Source organism: Ranitomeya variabilis, chromosome 4 (genome assembly GCF_051348905.1).
Source record: "Ranitomeya variabilis isolate aRanVar5 chromosome 4, aRanVar5.hap1, whole genome shotgun sequence".
Taxonomy (NCBI): Eukaryota; Metazoa; Chordata; class Amphibia; order Anura; family Dendrobatidae; genus Ranitomeya; species Ranitomeya variabilis.
This window is the reverse complement of record NC_135235.1, coordinates 754,205,209-754,227,934: the sequence shown is the minus strand read 5'-3', so window position 1 is coordinate 754,227,934 and position 22,726 is coordinate 754,205,209. Positions and strand designations below refer to the sequence as shown.

Here is a 22,726-nt window from a genome sequence, read left to right as displayed (position 1 = left end):
AAACTAGACCCCCGAAGGAACTTATCTAGATGTGTGGTGAGCACTTTCAACCCCCAAGTGCTTCACAGAAGTTTATAACGCAGAGCCGTGAAAATAAAAAATAATTGTTCTTTCCTCAAAAATTATGTTTTAGCAAGTAATTTTTTATTTTTGCAAGGGTAACAGGAGAAATTGGACCCCAACAGTTGTTGCCCAGTTTGTCCTGAGTACGCTGGTACCCCAAATGTGGGGGTAAACTACTGTTTGGGCGCACGTCGGGGCTTGGAAGGGCGGGAGCACCATTTGACTTTTTGAACGCAAGATTGGCTGGAATCAATGGTGGCGCCATGTTGCGTTTGGAGACCCCTGATGTGCCTAAACAGTGGAAACCCCTCAATTCTAACTTCAACACTAACCCCAACACACCCCTAATCCTAATCCCAACTGTAGCCATAACCCTAATCACAACCCTAACCCCAACAAACCCCTAACCACAACCCTAACCGCAACACACCCGTAACCCTAATTCCAACCCTAATCCTAACCCTAATCCCAACCGTAACCCTAATCCCAACCCTAACCACAACTGTAACCCCAACACACCCCTAACCCTATCCGTAACCCTAACCACAAGCCTAATCTTAACCCTATTTCAAACCCTAGCCCTAATTCCAACCCTAACTCTAATTCCAACCCTAACCCTAAGGCTATGTGCCCACGTTGCGGATTCGTGTGAGATTTTTCCGCACGATTTTTGAAAAATCTGCAGGTAAAAGGCACTGCGTTTTACCTGCGGATTTACAGCAGATTTCCAGTTTTTTTTTGTGCGGATTTCACCTGCGGATTCCTATTGAGGAACAGGTGTAAAACGCTGCAGAATCCGCACAAAGAATTGACATGCTGCGGAAAATACAACGCAGCGTTTCTGCACGGAATTTTCCGCACCATGGGCACAGCGGATTTGGTTTTCCTTAGGTGTACATGGTACTGTAAACCTGATGGAAAACTGCTTCGAATTCGCAGCGGCCAATCCGCTGCGGATCCGCGGCCAATCCGCTGCGGATCCGTGGCCAAACCGCTGCCGATCCGCTGCGGATCCGCGGCCGATCCGCTGCGGATCCGCGGCCGATCCGCTGCGGATCCGCGGCCGATCCGCTGCGGATCCGCGGCCGATCCGCTGCGGATCCGCGGCCGATCCGCTGCGGATCCGCGGCCGATCCGCTGCGGATCCGCGGCCGATCCGCGGCCGATCCGCTGCGGATCCGCGGCCGATCTGTGTGCACATGCCATAACCCTAACCCTAACCCTACCCGTAACCCTAACCCTACCCCTAACCCTACCCCTAGTTCTAACCCTAGTTCTAACCCTAACCCTAGTGGAAAAAGAAAAAAATATATTTTCTTTATTTTATTATTGTCCCTACCTATGGGGGTGATAAAGGGGGGGGTTTATTTATTATTTTTTTTATTTTGATCGCTGTGATAGAACCTACCACAGCGATCAAAATGTACTTTGCCGGCCGGCAGATGCGGCGGGCGCACTGCGCATGCGCCCGCCATTTTGGAAGATGGCGGCGCCCAGCGAGGAGGCGTACGGACACCGGGAGGATCGGTAAGTATGAAGGGGTGGTGGGGGGGTGGATTGGAGCACAGGGGGGGTGATTGGAGCACAGGGGGGGTGATCGGAGCACAGGGGGGAGCGGACAGCAGGACGGGGGAGCCGGCAGGCGGACGGAGGGGACCGGAGGACTAACGGAGGACTGGGGGGGCGATCGGTGGGTGTGGGGGGGGTGACTTCAGGTTTTCCAGCCATGGCCGATGATATTGCAGCATCGGCCATGGCTGGATTGTAATATTTCACCAGTTTTTTAGGTGAAATATTACAAATCGCTCTGATTGGCAGTTTCACTTTCAACAGCCAATCAGAGCGATCGTAGCCACGGGGGGGTGAAGCCACCCCCCCTGGGCTGAAGCACCACTCCCCCTCTCCCTGCAGATCGGGTAAAATAGGAGTTAACCCTTTCACCCGATCTGCAGGGACGCGATCATTCCATGACGCCACATAGGCGTCATGGGTCGGATTGGCACGGGTTTTCATGACGCCTACGTGGCGTCATGGGTCGGGAAGGGGTTAATGACATTTTCATAGACTGCCGGAGCATTGGTTAACCCGAATGGCAGCATCAAATGTTCAATCTGCCCCTCAGGTGTACTGTGTGCGGTCTTCCATCCGTCACCATGGCGATACGTATAAGGTTATATGCCCCTGCAGCGCCCCAGAGTCCTGGCCCTTTGTTTACCCGGGGTCTCCGCTGTTTCAACCACTGAACTGAGAGTCATAAACTGTGCATGACCTAACTTTCGCAACGTTCAAGAGTCCTCACCTCCCATAAAGGGAAGCACTGTTATGTTTAATTGTTTATTTCAAAATTCTGTGTGTTTTCTGTTAACATGTATTGTTGTTCTTATTTTCCCAGTCCGGGAGTACTGGATTTAACCGGGGGGGAGTGCAGCGCCCCAGAGTCCTGGTCGTTGCAGTAACGTCGCTCTGAGGCTAAGGGGGAGTGATGTTGCGTCTGATTGCACTAAAGGAGTTCACCTGACCAGGTATCACACACACTACACTTCACACTCCGGCCACCAGGGGGAGTGGTTCTATCTAGTAGGCCACTCCTCCCACTCTGGTAAAACTGGGGGTTGGACAGGAAGACAGGGAGAAGTAACTGGAAAGAGCTAGAGAGAGGACCTGTCAGGGATGGGATCACTCCTAAGAAAAGGACAAACAAGTGAGCAACGGGAATACAGCAGAGAGGCGATAGGACCAGAAGGAGTCGTGCTGTAAGATCGAGGCAACATCCTTCTGAGGCGCAAACAGTCGGTGGCCGGAATGCCGAGCAAGTAAGAGACTACAAGCATTACTTCAAACCACGGCCAGACAGCCAATTATAGGTTGGCTGTCTCACTTAAACACCTAAGCAGACAACGGAGGCAGCTGTGGGAGAGGGGCGACTCTAGGGTCCCGGAAGAACTCCAGGCCTACCCCGTCATACGGGTGCGTCCTAGCCATATCATCTGGGGGACGGAGAGAACGAAATCAGAGACAGACACAGCAGTTGTGAGGACTATCCCGGGGTGCTCAGCAGGGAAGGACTACAACACACAGGCGCTAGGAGGTAGACACTGATTCCCACCTGTTAAGGGAACTCCGGATGTGCCATCGGACCGGCCGGTCTCAGACAGCCCTGTTAACAGTGCTCTGGATTGACTACCTCGAAGCCTTCAGTAAAGAGGTAAAGAGACTGCAGCCTGGTGTCCTCGTTATTTACCGCGACCTGCGCCGCACACCACCGTTCACACCTTTCATTGGACGCTCCTCAGCAGGGTCACGGGCCGGGTCTAGCCACCGTGACAACCCCAGAGCAGAGACTCAGAGGCCCGGTACCGGGTACCCCTCGGCCCTGCGGCAGTGGGGGCGCTCCATCTTGGCGTCACGAACAGGATCTACTTAAGCCTGAAGAATCAGGTCATGTGTGCATTGGAATTGTGATTTATTGTGCTTGGATTGTGACTTATTGCAAAGACTGTGCATTGTTATTGCCGCCAAGAGTTCCCGCCACAATTCGCCATTACCGCGCACGGAGGGAGGAGCCTTAGCTTCGTGGGCGGAACCAGTCAAAAGAAGCGCGGAACGAGAAAGCGCAGTAAAGTGCCAACCCTGGAAGAGGAACTCCGACCTCCAGCAGGTTAGTGGGAGGAAGGGACAGCCATGTCTGAGTCAGGAGGAGCGGAGGCGGCGGTCGCAGCCGTGGACACAGAGGCAGCTCCGGTCCCCATAGCGGGCGTAGCCGCGGCCCTAATACCACCACCGGTGGCCGCAGAGCCCGCTGCCCCATCAGCCAGTCAGACACTGCCGCTACCACAAAGGCCATAATGCCCTTCTCTATGCCGTACCTGCCCGGAGCGGCCTGGCTCCCGCGATACTCTGGGGAGTCGCATACATTCACTGACTTTAAAGAAGGGATCTGCAGCCTGCTCGAGTTCTATCCCCTGATAGAGCCTCAGAAGGTTCTTATGATAATCGGCCAACTCTTCGGGGTGGCTCTGAGAGAAGTGAAGTCCTGGCCCGCCGCGGATAAGGGAACTGCACAGCAGGTTTTTGCAAAGCTTAAAGCCACCTTCGATAACCGTACTGCTACAGAAATTAAATTGACTTTCTATGGATGCAAACAGAGACCGCAGGATAGCTTACGGGACTATGCCCTTAATCTCTAGGAGGCGCTGGGGGCCATTAAGCAGAGTGACCCTGACAGCATGCAGGATGAGGATAAACTCCTGAAGGAGCGGTTCATTGAGGGGCTCCTGTGCAGTCACCAAAGGGGCCAATTGCACTTCCTGGCCATGCAAAATCCAGACTTGACTTTTGCGCAATTCAAGGATAAAGCTATCCAGGCGTTGAAGGAGTGACAGCCCAGCCGTACAGTGCCTCCCAGGCGTCCCGCTCTCACATACCACCAGGAGGTGGCGTCGGATGCCCCAGTTGCCGCCGAGGCCAATGCCCAGAGGCTAGAGGATGACTCCCCTGCAGGACTCCGCCTCCAGATGCAGGAGCTGACCAAGAGCGTTGCTGCCCTAGCCCAGACGGTGCAGTCCCTACAGGAGGCCCCCAAGGAGAAGATCCAGCTGGCCTCCAGACCAGAGGATGTCCCTTGGATGCGACAGAGGAGGACTCCGCCGACCAGAGGCCGGGACGACGATCGTTTCCATCGGGACAGACGACCCATCTGCCGCCGCTGTCATCAGGTGGGCCACCTTGCAAGGTACTGTCCTTTAAATGAGCAACCCCTGGGGCAAAGGGCCAACCCCCAGGAGTAGGACGATCAGGCCCGCAGCATTGGAGAGCCAAATACATTGCAGGGCGACCAGTCCTTCCTGTTGTGATTGACGGTATCCCCATGAACGCTTTGCTGGACACCGGTTCTCAGGTGACGACTATGCCCTACGTGCTTTATAAGCGGTAATGGGAGGACACCGATATTACTCGTGGCCCCGATGACGATTTCACCATAATAGCCAGTAATGGTCAGCCGTTGCCACAAGTGGGGTATAAAGAGGTCACTATCAAGGTGGGGCGGGTGGAATTGAAGGCCCAAGGGATTGTGATTGTTGATATTGACCGCCGAGAATGTAATCCCATGATGACTATCGGTACCAATGTTATAGAAAATTGTCTTGCAGAAGTTATTGTCTTGTTGCAACAGGTAGCAGAAACCACCGGCCACAGTGAACAACGCGCCCTGCAAAAAGAAATCCGAGCTCTGATGCAGAGACAGCAGGTAGAGCTGACTGGTGGTGAGATTGGTCGTGTCACTGTGAGTGATTCAAACCCCATCACGATACCCCCCAGGAGTGAGATGTTAATATGGTGTCGGGCAGCCATAGGCCTCAGGGGTAAGGACTACCAGGCCCTGGTAGAACCCGTATATTCAGACAATAGGCCTACTATCCTGACAGCCCGGGGGGTGGTCGACGTCCGCCAGGGGAGGATGCCCGTACGTGTCCTCAATTGTGGGGAGGAAGAGGTCCACCTCACCAAGTATGCCACGCTCGCTAAACTGTTCGCTGTCCATAATAGTGTGATACAGACACCTGGACCCTTGGTCCCGTCAAACGTGGCGGAGGACAACGGTTCTGCAGGGCACTCGAAAGATTGGTGTTGGGAATTGCATGTGGGCGCTGACTCCACCCCATCCCATCAGAAACAGGGGGCCTACAGGGTGGTTCACGAGTACGAGCGGGTATTTAGCAAACACCCCTTAGATTTTGGACAGGTGAAAGGGATCCAACATCACATCCCCACGGGAGATCACCGACCCATAAAAGAGAGATACCGCCCTGTACCCCCAGCTCATTACCAGTGTGCCAAGGACATGTTGCGAGAAATGAAGGAGGCTGGGCTGGTGAGAGACAGTTGTAGCCCCTGGGCAGCTCCATTAGTCCTTGTTAAAAAGAAAGATGGCACAATGAGGATGTGCGTTGATTACAGGCAGTTGAATCGCATTACACATAAGGATGCATACCCACTGCCCAGGATAGAGGAGTTTCTGGCTGCCCTAAAATCTGCTAACTACTTCTCTACCTTAGATCTCACCAGTGGGTACTGGCAGGTTCCCATGGCGGAGGCGGACAAAGAGAAGACGGCCTTCACGACACCGATGGGTCTCTGCGAATTCAACTACATGCCCTTCGGATTGTGCAATGCCCCGGGGACGTTCCAGAGGATGATGGAGTGCTGTCTGGGGCACAAGAACTTTGAAACCGTACTGCTGTATTTGGATGATGTCATTGTCTTCTCTAAGACCTACGAAGACCATCTGAAGCACCTGGCTGAGGTGTTTGAAGCCCTGTCCAACTTTGGCTTAAAGGTGAAGCCGTCTGTAACAACTCTGCTGGCATCACGGCATGGCCTCACATCTCTCACACTATCTTACCCACTGCTCCAGGTCATGTTGTGGTTTCTGTTTCTTGCCAGCACCATGTTCTATGTCTCTGCTCTCCTGCATGCTTCATGGCTGTGTGTATAGGGGGCCGGCGCCTGAACTCTCTGGTTCTTATAGGAATCAGGTGCATCTGTCCAATCTGTTCCTGACCAATTACCAAGAGGCCTCCAGTATATAGTGCAGCTCCACCCAGTGTTCTGGGCCTGTGCAATGTGTTAGCTCAGTTAGTGTCTTGCTTCTGAGTTTGCCTGGCCTTGCTCTGAGTTACTCCCTCTCTGGAGGATTCTCTGTGTTATTTCCTTGGTCTTGTTGTCTTCCCACCAGGAGGCAGTATATCCTGGTCCCAGTGTCTTTGTCCTTGTGTCTTGTTCCATTGCCTTGTCTGCACTTAGTCTTACCTCGGTCTCCTAGTCTTTAGCTTCCTTCCCTGTTGTCTTTCCTTGTATTCTCAGTCTGCTTTCACTCCACACTCTTGCAGCTCTGCCTGCTCTGAACCTTTGTGACTTTACCTCTGCTCCTCCCTTCTGCGTTTCTGCTCCTCTCTACTCTGCTTATCTTCTGCTGTTGCAGTTATCCCTTGCTGCAGCTTCTCTCCACATTCCTTGTGGCTCTGCTCAGCTTTGCTGCAGAGACCTCTCCCGCAGCTCCTCTCCGCTCCTTGCGGTTCTACCTGGCTCCGCTCCTTGCGGTTCTACCTGGCTCCGCTCCTTGCGGTTCTACCTGGCTCCGCTCCTTGCGGTTCTACCTGGCTCCGCTCCTTGCGGTTCTACCTGGCTCCGCTCCTTGCGGTTCTACCTGGCTCCGCTCCTTGCGGTTCTACCTGGCTCCGCTCCTTGCGGTTCTACCTGGCTCTGCTCCTTGCGGTTCTACCTGGCTCTGCTCCTTGCGGTTCTACCTGGCTCCGCTCCTTGCGGTTCTACTTCTCCTGCACTTGGCTCTGCCTCCAGCTCTTGGCTCCGCCTCCTGCCTGTCTGCACTTGGCTCCGCCTCCAGCTCTTGGCTCCGCCTCCTGCCTGTCTGCACTTGGCTCCGCCTCCAGCTCTTGGCTCCGCCTCCTGCGGTTTTGCACTTGGCTCCGGCTCCTGCTCTTGGCTCCGCCTCCTGCATTTCTGTTCTTGGCTCTAGCTCCTGTGCTTTCGCTCTGCATCCGCTCTTGCGGTCTTTATCTACTTATTCCTAGGTCCTCGTGTCTGAACAGGTTCTTACCCGTTCTACATACCTGCCTGCAGACCGGTCCCTACCGGTTCTTCCAGTGTACCAGTCTTGTCCACCAGTCCTGCCAGAGAGCCAGCCATGCCCGTCTGCCTTTCCAGAGAGCCAGCCGTGCCCGCCTGCCTACCAGAGAGCCAGCCGTGCCCGCCTGCCTGACAGTGTTCCTGTTGTACCCGTCTGCCTGCCTATGTGCCAGCCGTGCCCGCTTGCTTGTCTATGTTCCGTTCCCCGGTGGGATCAGCAGCCACAACCAGACTCCACCCTGGAGTGGTACCTGGTAGCTTCCTATTGCACAAGTCTGACCTCACCATCAGAGGCTCCAGCGAACACCTAGGAAGCTACTTAGTTACGCCCCTTCCAGGGAGGTTTGGTCTGTGGCACAGTGGGGCCACACACCTCCGCACGCCCACGCCAACCAGTCTGGGCACGAGCATGACACCGTCCAAATGTGATCTGCTGAAACCCAAGGTGCAGTACCTGGGCCATGTGGTGAGCGCTGAAGGAGTGGCCCCAGACCCCGACAAGGTCACGGTGATCCAGGACTGGCCGAAGCCCAGCAACCTCCACGAAGTCCGGCAGTTCCTCGGGCTGGTAGGCTATTACCAGAGGTTCATTAAGGACTTCACCAAGAAGGCCGCGCCCTTGCAAGACCAGTTGGTGGGCCAATCAAAGAAGACCAAGGGGAGGAACACCCCATTTGATTGGAACGAGGGGCTGGAAGGATCCTTCACTTGCTTGAAGTCAGCACTGACGGTAGAAGAGGTACTGGCCTACCCTGAATACGACCAACCGTTTGTGCTGTATACGGATGCCAGCAACGTAGGATTGGGGGCCGTGCTGTCCCAGGTCCAGAAAGGCAAGGAGAGGGTAATCGCGTATGCCAGCAGGAAGCTTCGTCCCACGGAGAGGAGCCCTGACAACTACAGTTCCTTTAAGCTGGAATTCCTAGCCATCGTCTGGGCAGTGACAGAGAGGTTCAAACACTACCTGGCCTCGGCGAAATTCACCGTCTTCACGGATAACAATCCGCTGACGCACTTGGATACCGCCAAACTCGGGGCCTTGGAACAGCGGTGGATGGCCCGGCTGTCCAACTACGACTTCACCATCAAGTACCGGGCAGGACACAAGAATGCGAATGCCGATGCCTTGTCCCGAATGCCCAATTTGCCAGAAACGGGGGAGGACCCGGAGGCACTTGAAGAAGTAGAGCTGCCTGCATTCCATCGCCCCAAAGCCGCTCAGAACTCCCATCATGTGAAGAACAGGCACAAGAACAAACAGGATGCCACGCTGAATCCCCTGCCCCATCACGGATGGGCGGAGACCCAGGATGGTGACCCCACGGTCCGTCAGGTTAAAGAGCTCTTGACGCAGGTAGGGTTGCATCCTGGCCCAGATGATCCACAGGAGACCCAACAGCTGTGGAAGGGGAGAAACAAACTGTTTATCCATGATGGCAAGCTGTGCCGGAGGAGCATCGACCCACGTACTCACGAATTGGTATGGCAGATAGTGGTGCCAAGGCGAGATGCGCCCATGGTTCTGGGAGCCTACCACGATGGAGCCGGACACTTCGGATGGAAGAAGCTGGAGAGGCTACTCCGAGGTTCTATTGGATTGGCATGAAGAGAGCCATTGAGAAGTGGTGTCGAGAGTGCGGTCCATGTAGCCTACGCAGGAAGGACCGTGGCAGGCAACAGGTTTCCTTGCAGCCTATCATCACCAAACGGCCACTCGAACTGGTCTCGCTGGATCACGTGAAGCTGACACCTAGCCGGTCAGACTATGTCTACGCTCTTACCATCGTAGATCACTACTCCAGATTTTTGGTGGTTGTGCCTGTCAAGGATCTAACGGCCAGGACGGCCGCCAAGGCCTTCCAGCAGTACTTTTGTAGGCCCCATGGCTACCCGGAGAAGGTACTGACCGATCAGGGACCAGCATTCGAAGCGGAAGTGTTCCAAGAGTTCTGCCAACTGTACGGGTGCAAGAAGATCAGAACCACACCGTACCATCCTCAAACCAATGGGATGTGCGAAAAGATGAACCAAGTGGTGATCGACTTACTAAAGACCTTGCCCGTAAAGGAACGGAACCTGTGGCCAACAAAGTTGCCTGACTTGGTGGACATATACAATCACATCCCAGTAAATTCCACCAACTGCACTCCAGCGTACCTGATGCGAGGAAGGTCTAGCAAGTTACCCGTTGATCTGGACATGGGGGTCCTAACCCCCGAAGATACCTCGCCGGATGCCGATTGGGATACAGAGAGGCAGCAAAGGTACCGCAAGGTACAGGAGTGTGTGGAAAGAAGCCTCGCTCAGGCCAGGCAAAAACAGGAAAGGGACTACAACCAGCATGCCCCTGCAATTCCCTTGCCACCTGGTGAGCAAGTACTCAAGCAGAAGAGAAGGCTACACAAGCTTGACGACAAATGGGAAGCGGAACCGTATACCATCCTGCCGTCCGATTTCGACAATACTAAGGTCTGTCTCATCAGCAAGGATGGGGGAGAAACCTCAACGGTCATGTCCAGAGACCACCTTAAGGTATGCCCTGATAAGCTGAAAGAGAGGGAACCAGATCCAAGAACCTCACCACCTGCAGAAGAGAAGATGATACACACTGTTCTTGGCGATTTTCCCCAGTGCTGGACTCAGATAAATCAGGCCATCGTAGTACCTGTCCTAACGTTCTATCAACCGAACCCACTAGAACTACCGGTTGTGCCAGAACAGCCAAGCCTGCAAACTCAGCAGATCCCGCCCGAGGATGCCATGCCAACCGTGGAACTGGCAAGTCCTCCCTCTGCTATTGGCGAACCTGCCGTACCCACTGTTGGTAACAGCAGCTCTGAGAGCTCCAGCTTGCCAGTGCTACCCAGACTCACTAGAAGCGTAGCTAGAAGACAGTGCACTACACCAGCGGTAGCAAGCATAGCGGGCCCTGTTAGGCCAATAGCAACCCCTGCGCTGCGAAGGTCTACACGCAGCACCCAGAATCAAACTCCCCTCCGCTACAAAACTTGGAAGTATTAATGAGGGCTGCTATTTAGTTGAAAATGTTTGTGTGCATATCTTTTGTTACAGGTTTTAAAATGGACAATGGAGTATTGGACAGTGAATTGCTCCAAAAACTTCTAAAAGGGGGCCCCTTTGTTTACCCGGGGTCCCCGCTGTTTCAACCACTGAACTGAGAGTCATAAACTGTGCATGACCTAACTTTCGCAAAGTTCAAGAGTCCTCACCTCCCATAAAGGGAAGCACTGTTATGTTTAATTGTTTATTTCAAAATTCTGTGTGTTTTCTGTTAACATGTATTGTTGTTCTTATTTTCCCAGTCCGGGAGTACTGGATTTAACCGGGGGGGAGTGCAGCACCCCAGAGTCCTGGTCGTTGCAGTAACGTCGCTCTGCCGCTAAGGGAGAGTGATGTTGCGTCTGATTGCACTAAAGGAGTTCACCTGACCAGGTATCACACACTACACTTCACACTCCGGCCACCAGGGGAGGTGGTTCTATCTAGTAGGCCACTCCTCACACTCTGGTAAAACTGGGGGTTGGACAGGAAGACAGGGAGAAGTAACTGTGAAGAGCTAGAGAGAGGACCTGTCAGGGATGGGATCCTGGCAGACTCCTCAGAGAAGGACAAACAAGTGAGCAACGGGAATACAGCAGAGGGGCGGTAGGACCAGAAGGAGTCGTGCTGTAAGATCGAGGCAACATCCTTCTGAGGCGCAAACAGTCGGTGGCCGGAACGCCAAGCAAGTAAGAGACTACAAGCATTACTTCAAACTACGGCCGGACAGCCAATTATAGGTTGGCTGTCTCACTTAAACACCTAAGCAGACAACGGAGGCAGCTGTGGGAGAGGGGCAACTCTAGGGTCCCGGAAGAACTCCAGGCCTACCCCGTCATACGGGTGCATCCTAGCCATATCATCTGGGGGACGGAGAGAACGAAATCAGAGACAGACACAGCAGTTGTGAGGACTATCCCGGGGTGCTCAGCAGGGAAGGACTACAACACACAGGCGCTAGGAAGTAGACACTGATTCCCACCTGTTAAGGGAACTCCGGATGTGCCATCAGACCGGCCGTCTCAGACAGCCCTGTTAACAGTGCTCTGGATTGGCTACCTCGAAGCCTTCAGTAAAGAGGTAAAGAGACTGCAGCCTGGTGTCCTCGTTATTTACCGCGACCTGCGCCGGACACCACCGTCCACACCTTTTATTGGACGCCCCTCAGCAGGGTCACGGGCCGGGTCTAGCCACCATGACAACCCCAGAGCAGAGACTCAGAGGCCCGGTACCGGGTACCCCTCAGCCCTGCGGCAGTGGGGGCGCTCCACCCCTCTCACGTTAAGTCTGTAAAACCATTTATCTCCAGGTAATTGGCTAAATAGGTCAGGTGTAAGGGGTGAAGGATAGGGAAGGTGAGCTGTGATTTTATTACTCTCTCTGAAGTCCAAGCATGGACGCCGCCCTCCATCCTATTACCAAATCCCACAGCGACTGGAGAGGAGCATGGCCGTATATGACCCTTAGCCGGACACTGGAAGGGGTTAAATAAGCGAGATTTCGGCATTTTAGCTCCTGGTGTGGAGGCGATAGCACAATCATATGCCGCCATATACTAGACGTCCGGTAACCGGTGATAATCCCCTCATGTGTGGGGTCTATTTGTCTCCAGAGAAATCACACGTTACATTCCACACAGAACATTGTGTAGAAAAGGCGGCGCGAGGTGATTGTGCCAGTAGTGAGGGCGAATAATGGCGGGAATGTCACTGACTGAGGAGAAGTCTCCATGTAGCGTCTTCACTGCGGATCACATGACCCCTGACTCCTCCCTCCTGTGACCTCATCACAGGTCCTGTGCACACAGAGCAGCCATATATGTGGAGTGCGGCTCTGCAGGTGGAGGTATGTGGAGATTCTTCCCCGCACCCCTTTCCTTTGCTTGGCGCCAAATCTGTTCTGCCTTTGGGGCTCTGGCCTTTATAATATCAGTAACTGCGTCATCAACGTCTCCTGACCAGGTGCACCCTCTAGACTCTTCCCTCCGGAAACCCTCCCTCTTCCCATTGGTGTCACATGGTCCCGTCTGGACGGCAGATAGCAGTCTGTACAAATGCAGCACAGCCCTGAGGAGGCTTTTTTATGACTCTCCTTTTTACACCCCTTATGTAATATATATGATGGCGCTCACACAGTATAATGTTTCCACAGTACTGGCATCTCTCATAAAAAAGGTATTTTCACACTACCGCCATACCCCCACACACAGTATAATGTTCTCATAGTACCGCCATACCCCCACACACAGTATAATGTTCTCATAGTACCGCCATACCCCCACACACAGTATAATGTTCTCATAGTACCGCCATACCCCCACACACAGTATAATGTTCTCATAGTACCGCCATCCCACCATACACAGTATAATGTTCCCACAGTACCATCCCACCTCATACAGTATTTTGTTCCCACATTAGTGGCTTCCCACAGACACAGGATAATGTTTCCACAGGACTGGCATCCCCCTCACACACAGTATAATGTTCCCACAGTACTGCCATCCCCCCCACTTTCTAATGTTTCCACAGTACTGCCCCCTACAAGCACAATATGGCACCATCCACCTCACTGACTACCTCCGACCACCGACAATTAATAAAATACTCGCTTAGTCTCATTCTTGGTGCAGAAACTAATGAACCCAGGATCTATGAGATATTTACCATACGATAGTTGGATAGGCAGGAGTGTATCGTCCATAAAGGTAGCCCACTCGGTTGCTATGATGCCTATGAATTGACAGGGCTCGGTGGGGTGTGGTATTGGTCACCCTCTCCTTCCCATCATCACAATTTCAGTGATATCCACATTCCCATGATGGTGATACCGATGAATAGATTAGTGAATCAGGGAGTGGAAAGCTCCTGATCCACCATTCAGCCTTCACTTCTGAGTCTGAGACTCCGTGCTCTGCAGGCACAATGACGTCACTACATCACACCTGTAGTACGGAGCCTCAGTACTCACACCGCACAGACCAGAGCAGCGCACCTCAGGAACCGGGTTGGCTGAGCAGTGTGTTTTTTTTTTTTTTCAAATATCAGGAATTGTGGGGGCATCATATTAAGAGAAGAGCTGTTGGGACTCTCATACTGAATGTGTGGCTGGTAGGGGCCATTATACTGGGGTTGTGGTGGACTGTAAATGCCTCCATACTGAGTGGGGGTTATTATTTTGTGTAGCAGGTTGTGGTGGCCATAATTAGAGATGAGCGAATATGTTCGGCAAATGAACGCCAAACATAAATTCGGTAGAAATATGGTATATTGGGATTCATGATCGGTAACACGAGCATTTTTCTTAAGATCGGAAAAAGTCGGTAACATTCGGTAAAAGATATAATAGAAGCCGGCAATACATGTGCCACATTTAATAAAATCACAGCCACCAATGTGGAGACTGGGATTCAAATCCTGGCTCTGCCCTGTTGGACATAATATACCAGTAGTGGTCCATAACACTATGGTGCCTACCTCAATAAACATGAGAGAGTCACGAACAAAGAGAGTCATGCCGGCTCAGATGTTGCCTGGATTAACAAGGTCTGCATCAGATGTCGAGGAACCAGGACAATCTGATGATAAATGGACTACTGGACCAAACCATACATGGACAAGTCAAGAGAACCTGGATCTGATGAAATGCTACTATAACAGCAGACCAAATGGGAAAGGATATATGATGCATATGAAGACACTCTGGATGGACACAAGACCTGCATGTCCACTAACTGAGAAACAACTAGTCACCCAACGTTTCAATATCATAAAGAGAAAGCTATTATCACAACTTGAGATGGATCAACTGCACTGCAGATCCACCCCACATGAACACCTGGAAGAACAACATGTGCAACCCCCAGAAGATCCTGATCCAACCCTTCCATTAGAGTGCACTGCAGCTGGTCTGAAACAGAAGATCTTAGATAAACTAAATACCATCAATACCAGAAATCGAGTGCCAAGGCTCAGCAAAGAAACACCACCAGACAGTATGCTAGAGGATGCCCATAGAGCACTTGCATCAATACCTACCACCACCATAACTCAAACTAATAATCTGATCTATGCTACTGTCTCAGCAATCATGGAAATGCTTGGCTATCCAACCAGCAAGAAAAACATAAGTATGTGCTCCCCTTGGAAAAGAAGACTAGACAAAGATCAAGGTGCCACGAAAGGAAGTCAGCCAACTATCAAAAATACAGAAGTGTGTAAAGATCAATAATAATACCAAGCTGGATAACTACAAAGGCCTGACCTCAACTGAATAGACGGCTAAACAAAGGCTCACTGCAAGACTAAGGAGATACATTAGAGAAGCTGAGGCCAAGAAGATAAATGCCCTGTTCTCCAAAGAACCATCCAAAGTGTAAAAAACACAACACCAGTGCAATGTGGCTGCAATATCTGAGAATGAAACACAGCAACCACCTAGAGCAGGAAGCAGTCACCATTACAGTAGCAGACATCCAACAGCGGGTCAAGGACATGAAGAGCTGGACAGCACCTGGCCCAGACATGATCCTCACCTACTGGCTAAAGAAATTCACAGCGGTACATGGTACATGAATTAACGGCAATGCAGATGAACCAACTGCTAGAAGCAGGCCACCACCCAGCTTGGCTAACACAAGGAAGAACAGTGCTGATCATGAAGGATCCTCACAAAGGAACAGTTCCATCCATCTACCGCCCAATAACCTGCCTTACAACAACATGGAAACTTCTACAACCACAAAATCCCACATCATTACATGTTAGGGAAAAGAAGAGATCCCACACAATATATTAAAATAATTATTTTTATTCAAACCAAAAAGGATAATAAACAGTAAAAGCAAAATGCTGTCTAGGAGACGCCAGAATTATTCAATAGAAAAATTCCCCAGACATATTCAACACATTAATACAAACAATTCCCTTATTATCAACCAGTTTATGAATATTTGTAATTTCCACACCTCTATATTCCAACCAAACTCAATATCTCCAAAAGCAGGATTGTATTAGCATCAATAATCCTGTGTCATGGTTAACCAACAGGAAAAAAGGAGACCTGTCTTTACCAATCACCACATGGTCTCCATAAAAAATAAATGCAAATAACCTTCCCCTGATATTTGGTGGTTATTTCAAATAATACAATGGGAAACAAAGGTTGATAATTACCTAGTGTGTGGCTTGTTCTGGCGCCCCCTCACCCCGACGTGTGTTTCGCTGCCAGCTTCTTCCGGGGGCGTGTCAAGGTGAGGGGCAGCCGTGTTTTTATACAAGCGTCAGCCTATCAGCAGAAGCCTGGTGCCGGTCAGGTGATACGGCGCATTGCGCGTCCTCCCCGCCTCATATGTGCTCCCTCCTAGCAACGCTCAATGACACGCACGCTTCTTTGCGTGTCAGTGTAAGAGCGCAGCCTGGAAGTGATGGAGTCCGGGATGACAGCGCATGTGCACCACTGAATAGCACCACATGCACCGCTGATGTCCAAAGCAAAGCCCGGTGCCGGTCAGGTGATACGGCGCATTGCGCATCCTCCCCGCCTCCTGAGTCCTCCTTCCTAGCAACGCTCAATGACACGCACGCTTCTTTGCGTGTCAATGTAAGAGCGCAGCCTGGAAGGGATGGAGTATGGGATGGCAGCGCATGCGCACCACCAGACGGCACCACAGGCACCGCTGATGTCCAAAGCAAAGCCCGGTGCCGGTCAGGTGATACGGCGCATTGCGCTTCCTCCCCGCCTCCTGAGTCCTCCTTCCTAGCAACGCTCAATGGCACGCACGCTGATTTGTGTTAGTGTCAATATAAGAGCGCAGCCTGGAAGTGATGGAGTCCGGGATGGCTGCGCATGCGCTCCACCCAGCGGCACCACAAGCCCAGTCGCTGTCTGAATAGAAAGGTGTGGAATTAAGTAAATCAGACTAAAATATAAAGGACAATTCTCATCATTACTATAATAAACACAATAACCCTCTATATAACATCAATGTATATATAAAGCAGCCTCCCTTTATGGTGCTGCTGGGTGGAGCGCATGCGCAGCCATCCCGGACTCGTCACATCCAGGCTGCGCTCTTATATTGACACTCACACACAAATCAGCATGCCTGCCATTGAGCGTTGCTAGGAAGGAGGACTTAGGAGGCAGGGAGGACGCGCAATGCGCCGTATCACCTGACCGGCCCCCGGGCTTTGCTTTGGACATCAGCGGTGCCTGTGGTGCTGTTCGGTAGTGCGCATGCGCTGCCATCCTGGACTCCGTCACTTCCAGGTGGCGCTCTTACACTGACACTGACATGCAAAGAAGCGTGCGTGTCATTGAGCGTTGCTAGGAGGGAGGACATAGGAGGCGGGGAGGACACACAATGCGCCGTATCACCTGACCGGCGCCAGGCTTCTGCTGATAGGTTGGCGCTTGTATAAAAACACAGCTGCTCCTCACCTTGACACGCCCCCGGACGAAGCTGGCATCGAAACGCGCGTCGGGGTGAGGGGACAACAGAACAAGCCACACACTAAAAAATTATCTGGCTAACCAACCAGACATTGTGATAGTAGACAAGGATCAGAAGACAGCAGTGATAAAAGATGTGGCAGTGCCAAGTGATAGCAACATCAGAAAGAAGGAATATGAGAAGTTGGAGAAATACCAGGGCCTCAAAGAGAACTGGAGAAGATGTGGAAGGTGAAGGCAACAGTGATTCCAGTGGTGAGTGGAGCTCTTGGAGCAGTAACCCCTAAGTGGGAAAAATGGCTATAACAGATCCCAGGAGCAACATCTGAAGTCTCTGTCAAGAAAAGCACAATGCTGGGAACAACTAAGGTTCTGCACAGAACCCAGGTCTCTGGTAGAGGACCCGAGAATGAGAAAGAACAACAAATACCACCCCCATTGGGGGTGAGAAGGAAGTTTTTTTTTATAGATATCAGTGACACAGTGTATATATATTACATAGATAGACAGATAGAAGAAAAGCCAGTAATTCTGAAGCCGTCGTAGTGTAAAATCACTACAGGAGCCGACAGGATAGAAGACATGGATTACATACAGTAAATAGAATAGGTAGATATATAGAAGTCAGTGACAAATACATTAGTACAGTGTGTGCAGCTTACTATATATGTATTTATTAATAAAAGATAATTTTTCTGAAAAAAATGGTGTTGGCTCTGTGAGATCCCCGCTAGCACCATGAGGAAGTAGCACAGTGCAGAGGCGAGTTCACTGGGAGAATTTCACTGCACTGAATTTCAACTCGCCTCTGCACTGTGCAACTTTCTCATGGTGCTAGCAGGGATCTCACTGAGGTCACCGCAGTTCAGCCCGGCTGGGAACGCAGCCTCAGTGACGTCACTGACTCTGCGTTCCCAGCAGCTCATTCACCAGTGGTTCTCAGCCTGGACGGTCACATCTTGGCACTGTCCAGGTTGAAACCTATTTCTCCCCCAGACATGGATTACGGCGTGGGACAGAACGACAGACAGGTATGGTATATTGTTGTTTTTTTATTTTAGTTTTAGTACAGGAGATTGAGGGCTTTGGTGGAATTAGGCAAGGTCATAAGTATTGTTTAATTGAGATTATTAAAGGAGTCTGTGTCATTTTTTCAATTCACTTTATTCTTGCTGTGTCTTTATTTACCGTATAACTATAGGATTAGTAATGAATAGGTGTCTTACTCTCCATTACTAAGCCATGGGCTTGATGTCACCTGACAATACAAAGGTGACATCAACTACACAAATTTGAACCCCACTTGCCACCACTACAGGGCAAGTGGGAAGAGCCGGGCAAAGCACCAGGATTGGTGCATCTAATAGATGTGCCTTTTCTGGGCAGCTGCGGGCGGCTATTTTTAGGCTGAGGGGGTCAATATCCATGGCCCCTTACCAGCCTGAGAATACCAGCCCCCAGCTATCAGCTTTAGAAAGGCTGGTTGTCACAAAATGGGGTGGACCCCATGCCATTTTTTTAAATTATTTATTTAAATAATTAAAAAAAGCTGGGGGACCCTTTTACTCTTGATAACCAACCTTGCTGAAGCTGACAGCTGAGGGTTGCAGCCCCCTAGCTGTGAGATTTGCCTGGCTGATTATCAAAAATAGGGGGGAACCCATGCCTTTTTTTTATTATTAATTTACAGCGCAAGAGCAGCTTATGAATACTCCCCATCATCTGCTCCTGCTGTCACGGGTATGTTCACACTGGGCGTTTTTGCTGCGCTTTTTTGACATAGAGCATGTCACTTCTTTCAGCGATTTTGCAGTGTTTTTCACCCATTGACTTGGATGGATGGTAAAAAAATGCTGCAAATACGAAGGTTAACCTTTTTTTGCAGCGTATTTGCTGCAGAAAAGTCAAGGACAGCAGGATGTGACCTCATACTCGGCTCTGCTACCTCTAGATGGCAAGATGCATGATGCATCCATACAGCCTGTCATTGAGCAGTGGACCCAAACCTCATTCACTTGAATGGAGGGCCCGACAATACAGTGTTTGATACTCTGTCATATGCATGACAGCGCGGCAAACACCGCTTCTGAATGGCGGTCAAACCATCCCCGCTGGTCAGAGTGCCGCAGTTCCCCCACTGTCAAAAGACAGCGGGAGCGCTCAGCTGTGATCGGAGGTATACAGGTTACCTCCGGTCACTGGTGTCAGCTGATGGGACAACTGCTCCTATCATCCAACACCTGCTAATAACAGTGAGAGCAGGAGGGGATGATAGGAGTATTTATCAGCTGCTACTGTGAGGTAAATACATAATTAAAAAAAAATCTGCATGGGTTCGCCCTATTTTTGATAACAAGCCAGGCAAAACTCACAGCTGGGGGCTGCAACCCTCAACTGTCAGCTTCAGCAAGGCTGGTTATCAAGAATAGAGTGGTCCCCACACTATATTTTTTTAATAATTCTCCCGGTGAACTCACCTCTGCACCATGTGACTTTCTCACGGTGCTAGCGGGGTTTCTCACCGAGGTCACTGCAGTTCAGCCTGGCGGGGAACGGAGCATCAGTGATGTCACCGGTAGACACTGAGGCTGCACTCACAGCAGCTCATTCACCAGTGGTTCTCAGCCTGTACGGTCACATCTTGGCACCGTCCAGGTTGGAAACTATTTCTCCCCCAGACATGAATTACTGCATGGGGCAGAATGATGGAGAGGTGAGGGATATTGTTGTTTTATTATTTTTGGTTTATTACAGGAGATTGAGGGCTTCGGTGGAATTAGGCGAGGTCGTAAGTATGGTTTAATTGACATTATTAAAGGAGTCTGTGTCAATCTTTCAATTAAAGAACTTTTTTCTGGGTGTCTGTGTTTTTTTACAATGTGACTATGGGGTTAGTAATGGGGGCGTCTTATTGATGCCTCTCCATTACTAACCTCGGGGCTTGATGTCACCAGACAATACAAAGGTGACACTAACCCCCCCAACTATTACCCCACTTGCCACCGCTAAAGAGCAAGTGGGAAGAGAGAGGCTAAGTGCCAGAATTGGTGCATTTAAGGCTACGTTCACATTTGCGTTGTGCGCCGCAGCGTCGGCGCCGCAGCGCACAACGCAAACAAAACCGCGGCAAAACGCACGCTAAAACGCTGCGTTTTGCGCCGCATGCGTCCTTTTTGGCCGAAAGTTGGACGCAAAAAAAATGCAACTTGATGCGTTTCTTGCGTCCAACGCTTGCGGCCATGCGGCGCAAAACGCAGCACAACGCATGTCCATGCGCCCCCATGTTAAATATAGGGGCGCATGACGCATGCGGCGCCGCTGCGGCGCCCGACGCTGCGGCGCTGACCGCAAATGTGAACGTAGCCTAAGAGATGTGCCTTTTATGGGGTGGCTGAGAGCTGATGTTTTTAGCCTGGGGGGCAGTATCCATGGCGTCTTCCTAGGCTATTAATATCAACCCACAGCTGTCTGCATAGCCTTTGCTGGTTATTAAATATAGGGGGACCCTATATCACTTTTTTTGGGGTCCCTCATTTTAATAGCCGCTAAGTATACAGTTGTGAGCTGATAATAATAGCCTGGGAAGCTTCATGGATATTACCCCCTTCCTAGCCTATAAACAAACTTCTGTGTGTGAATCAACCTAAGATCTAACGTGATAGGAGATTACAGTGCGGGGAAGACGGGAAACCTTCATATAGACGGCCGGCAGGGATGTAGTTGATGCGCCCACAGGGCAGTGGGGTACTTGGTACCGGGTCCAGTTGCAAAAGGGATGTCACGGTGGATGTGACCCAGTCCGTGGCCCTGGGCATCAACATTAAAGGGGGTTAATGTTCAAGGTTTGTCGTGATTCCACTTGTGGAGTTCGGTCAATAGGGGGACTGACGCTGCATTAGAGGGGTCCCCTGGGGGATGTTGCAGCAGCCCAGATGATATACTTCCCACAGGTGAAGCGGGGTCCTATGGAGTGTGGCGTAGATGGTGTAGCCAGTGAATAAAATGGAGGAGACAAGTAATGAGTCTTTACCTGGTTTACTCGTAGTTGGCAGACCACAGTCCAGGGTACCAGGCACGGATGATGGTGGTCCGGCCGGCTCAGAGACAAGTCAGACTTCTCTTGTCCCAGTAGAGGTCCATGAGCCTTTCCTATTAGCTCCTTTCTAGGTGAGGTCCCTACTGCTTTAAGCTTCCTACAAGGTCCTGCAGTTTCCTCCTGTCCTGTGACAGGTACCTGCACGACGGGCAGCTTGAGCCTTTTTACAGGGACTCTTAGATGCACCGGGCTCCTCAGGTGCTGCTGCGTCTCAGGTGTGATGCAGGCAGGTAAAGTGTAGTGTCCTGCCCTTCGGTTCTGCTCAGTGTCGTAGAGTCCACGAAAGCCTCGGGCTCCCGGTTCCTGGCTGCTGCGCTGGCTGAGGGTGTCCTTCCACTGTTCCCCTGCTGAGCCCTGTTCCTCTCCTGTGCTCTTTCCCTTCTGGCTGCTCCACATGCAACCCAACAGGTTACTACTTCCCAGAGGATGCAGCTCCCTCCTGGCTTCCAGGCCTCTCACATCTGCTCCAGACGTCCTTCCACTACAGTGTTTCTCTTTCACTGTCCTGTGACTAACTGCCTCACTCCTCCTCCAGGTCAGGAAACATATAGCTGAGGGGAGCTCCCCTGAATCTGGGTCTTGAGCTCCCCCTCCTGGCCTGGATTTGGAATATGTTGCATGCAAGTTCATTACCTGGTGAAGAGAACTCCTTTGCCTCTGAGCATGACATCACCTTCCCTGAAGGAAAAGTAACATCACTGCAGCAACCAGTCATCTGGGGTGCTGCAGAGTCAGTGACCGACTCTGGCCATATATGTTTCTAGAGCCGTAGTAGAAGATGAAGATGTCGTCCTCATCATGAAGTAGTTATTTCTCATGTAATGAATATCTCCTGCAGTATTGCTAATGCCGATTCCAGTGTCGGTAAATGAGATGAGAATTAGCGTTATGGAAGATGAGTCTATGAGAAACGTATTCAGCTGCCGACTCCGAGGAAGAAACTGCTTGCTGTCTGTGGCTTAAATATATAGGTTTTATTTAAAGCACAGGCAGCCCCCTCATGCCCTCTCCTGCTCCCACCTGCTAACACTTTCTCTGCTCCTTCTCACTGCTGGTGATATCTCTCCAAATCCTGGTCCTCCTCACCATATTCCCACAGTCATTTCTACCTCCCATCCACGCTCCATCACAAACTTCCGTAACCTCTCTAACCTTATACCCATTCGCCCAGCCACCGCTTCCCCTGTCCCACTAACAGGAGCTCTGTGGAACGCTCGCTCTGTCTGTAACAAGCTTTCCTACATCCATGATCTTTTTGTTACTACCAAACTTTCCTTCCTCGCCATCATCGAAACCTGGCTCACCCCTTCTGACACAGCCTCCCCTGCTGCACTCTCTTACGGTGGCTTCCACCTTTCTCACACACTCCGCCCCAGCAGCAAGCATGGCGGAGGAGTTGGTTTTCTC

At 51.3% G+C, this 22,726-nt stretch overlaps 1 protein-coding gene across 1 annotated transcript in view; it reads left to right on the top strand.

The window, feature by feature from the left end:
- The first annotated feature begins 12,561 nt into the window (after positions 1 to 12,561).
- LOC143766842 (uncharacterized) overlaps positions 12,562 to 22,726 on the top strand; it is a 36,200-nt gene continuing 26,035 nt past the window's right edge. Inside the window, exon 1 of the mRNA XM_077254827.1 lies at positions 12,562 to 12,615. Within this exon, the coding sequence (XP_077110942.1) occupies positions 12,589 to 12,615 (27 nt within the window). The 5' untranslated portion in view covers positions 12,562 to 12,588. The remainder of the gene's footprint in view (positions 12,616 to 22,726) is intronic.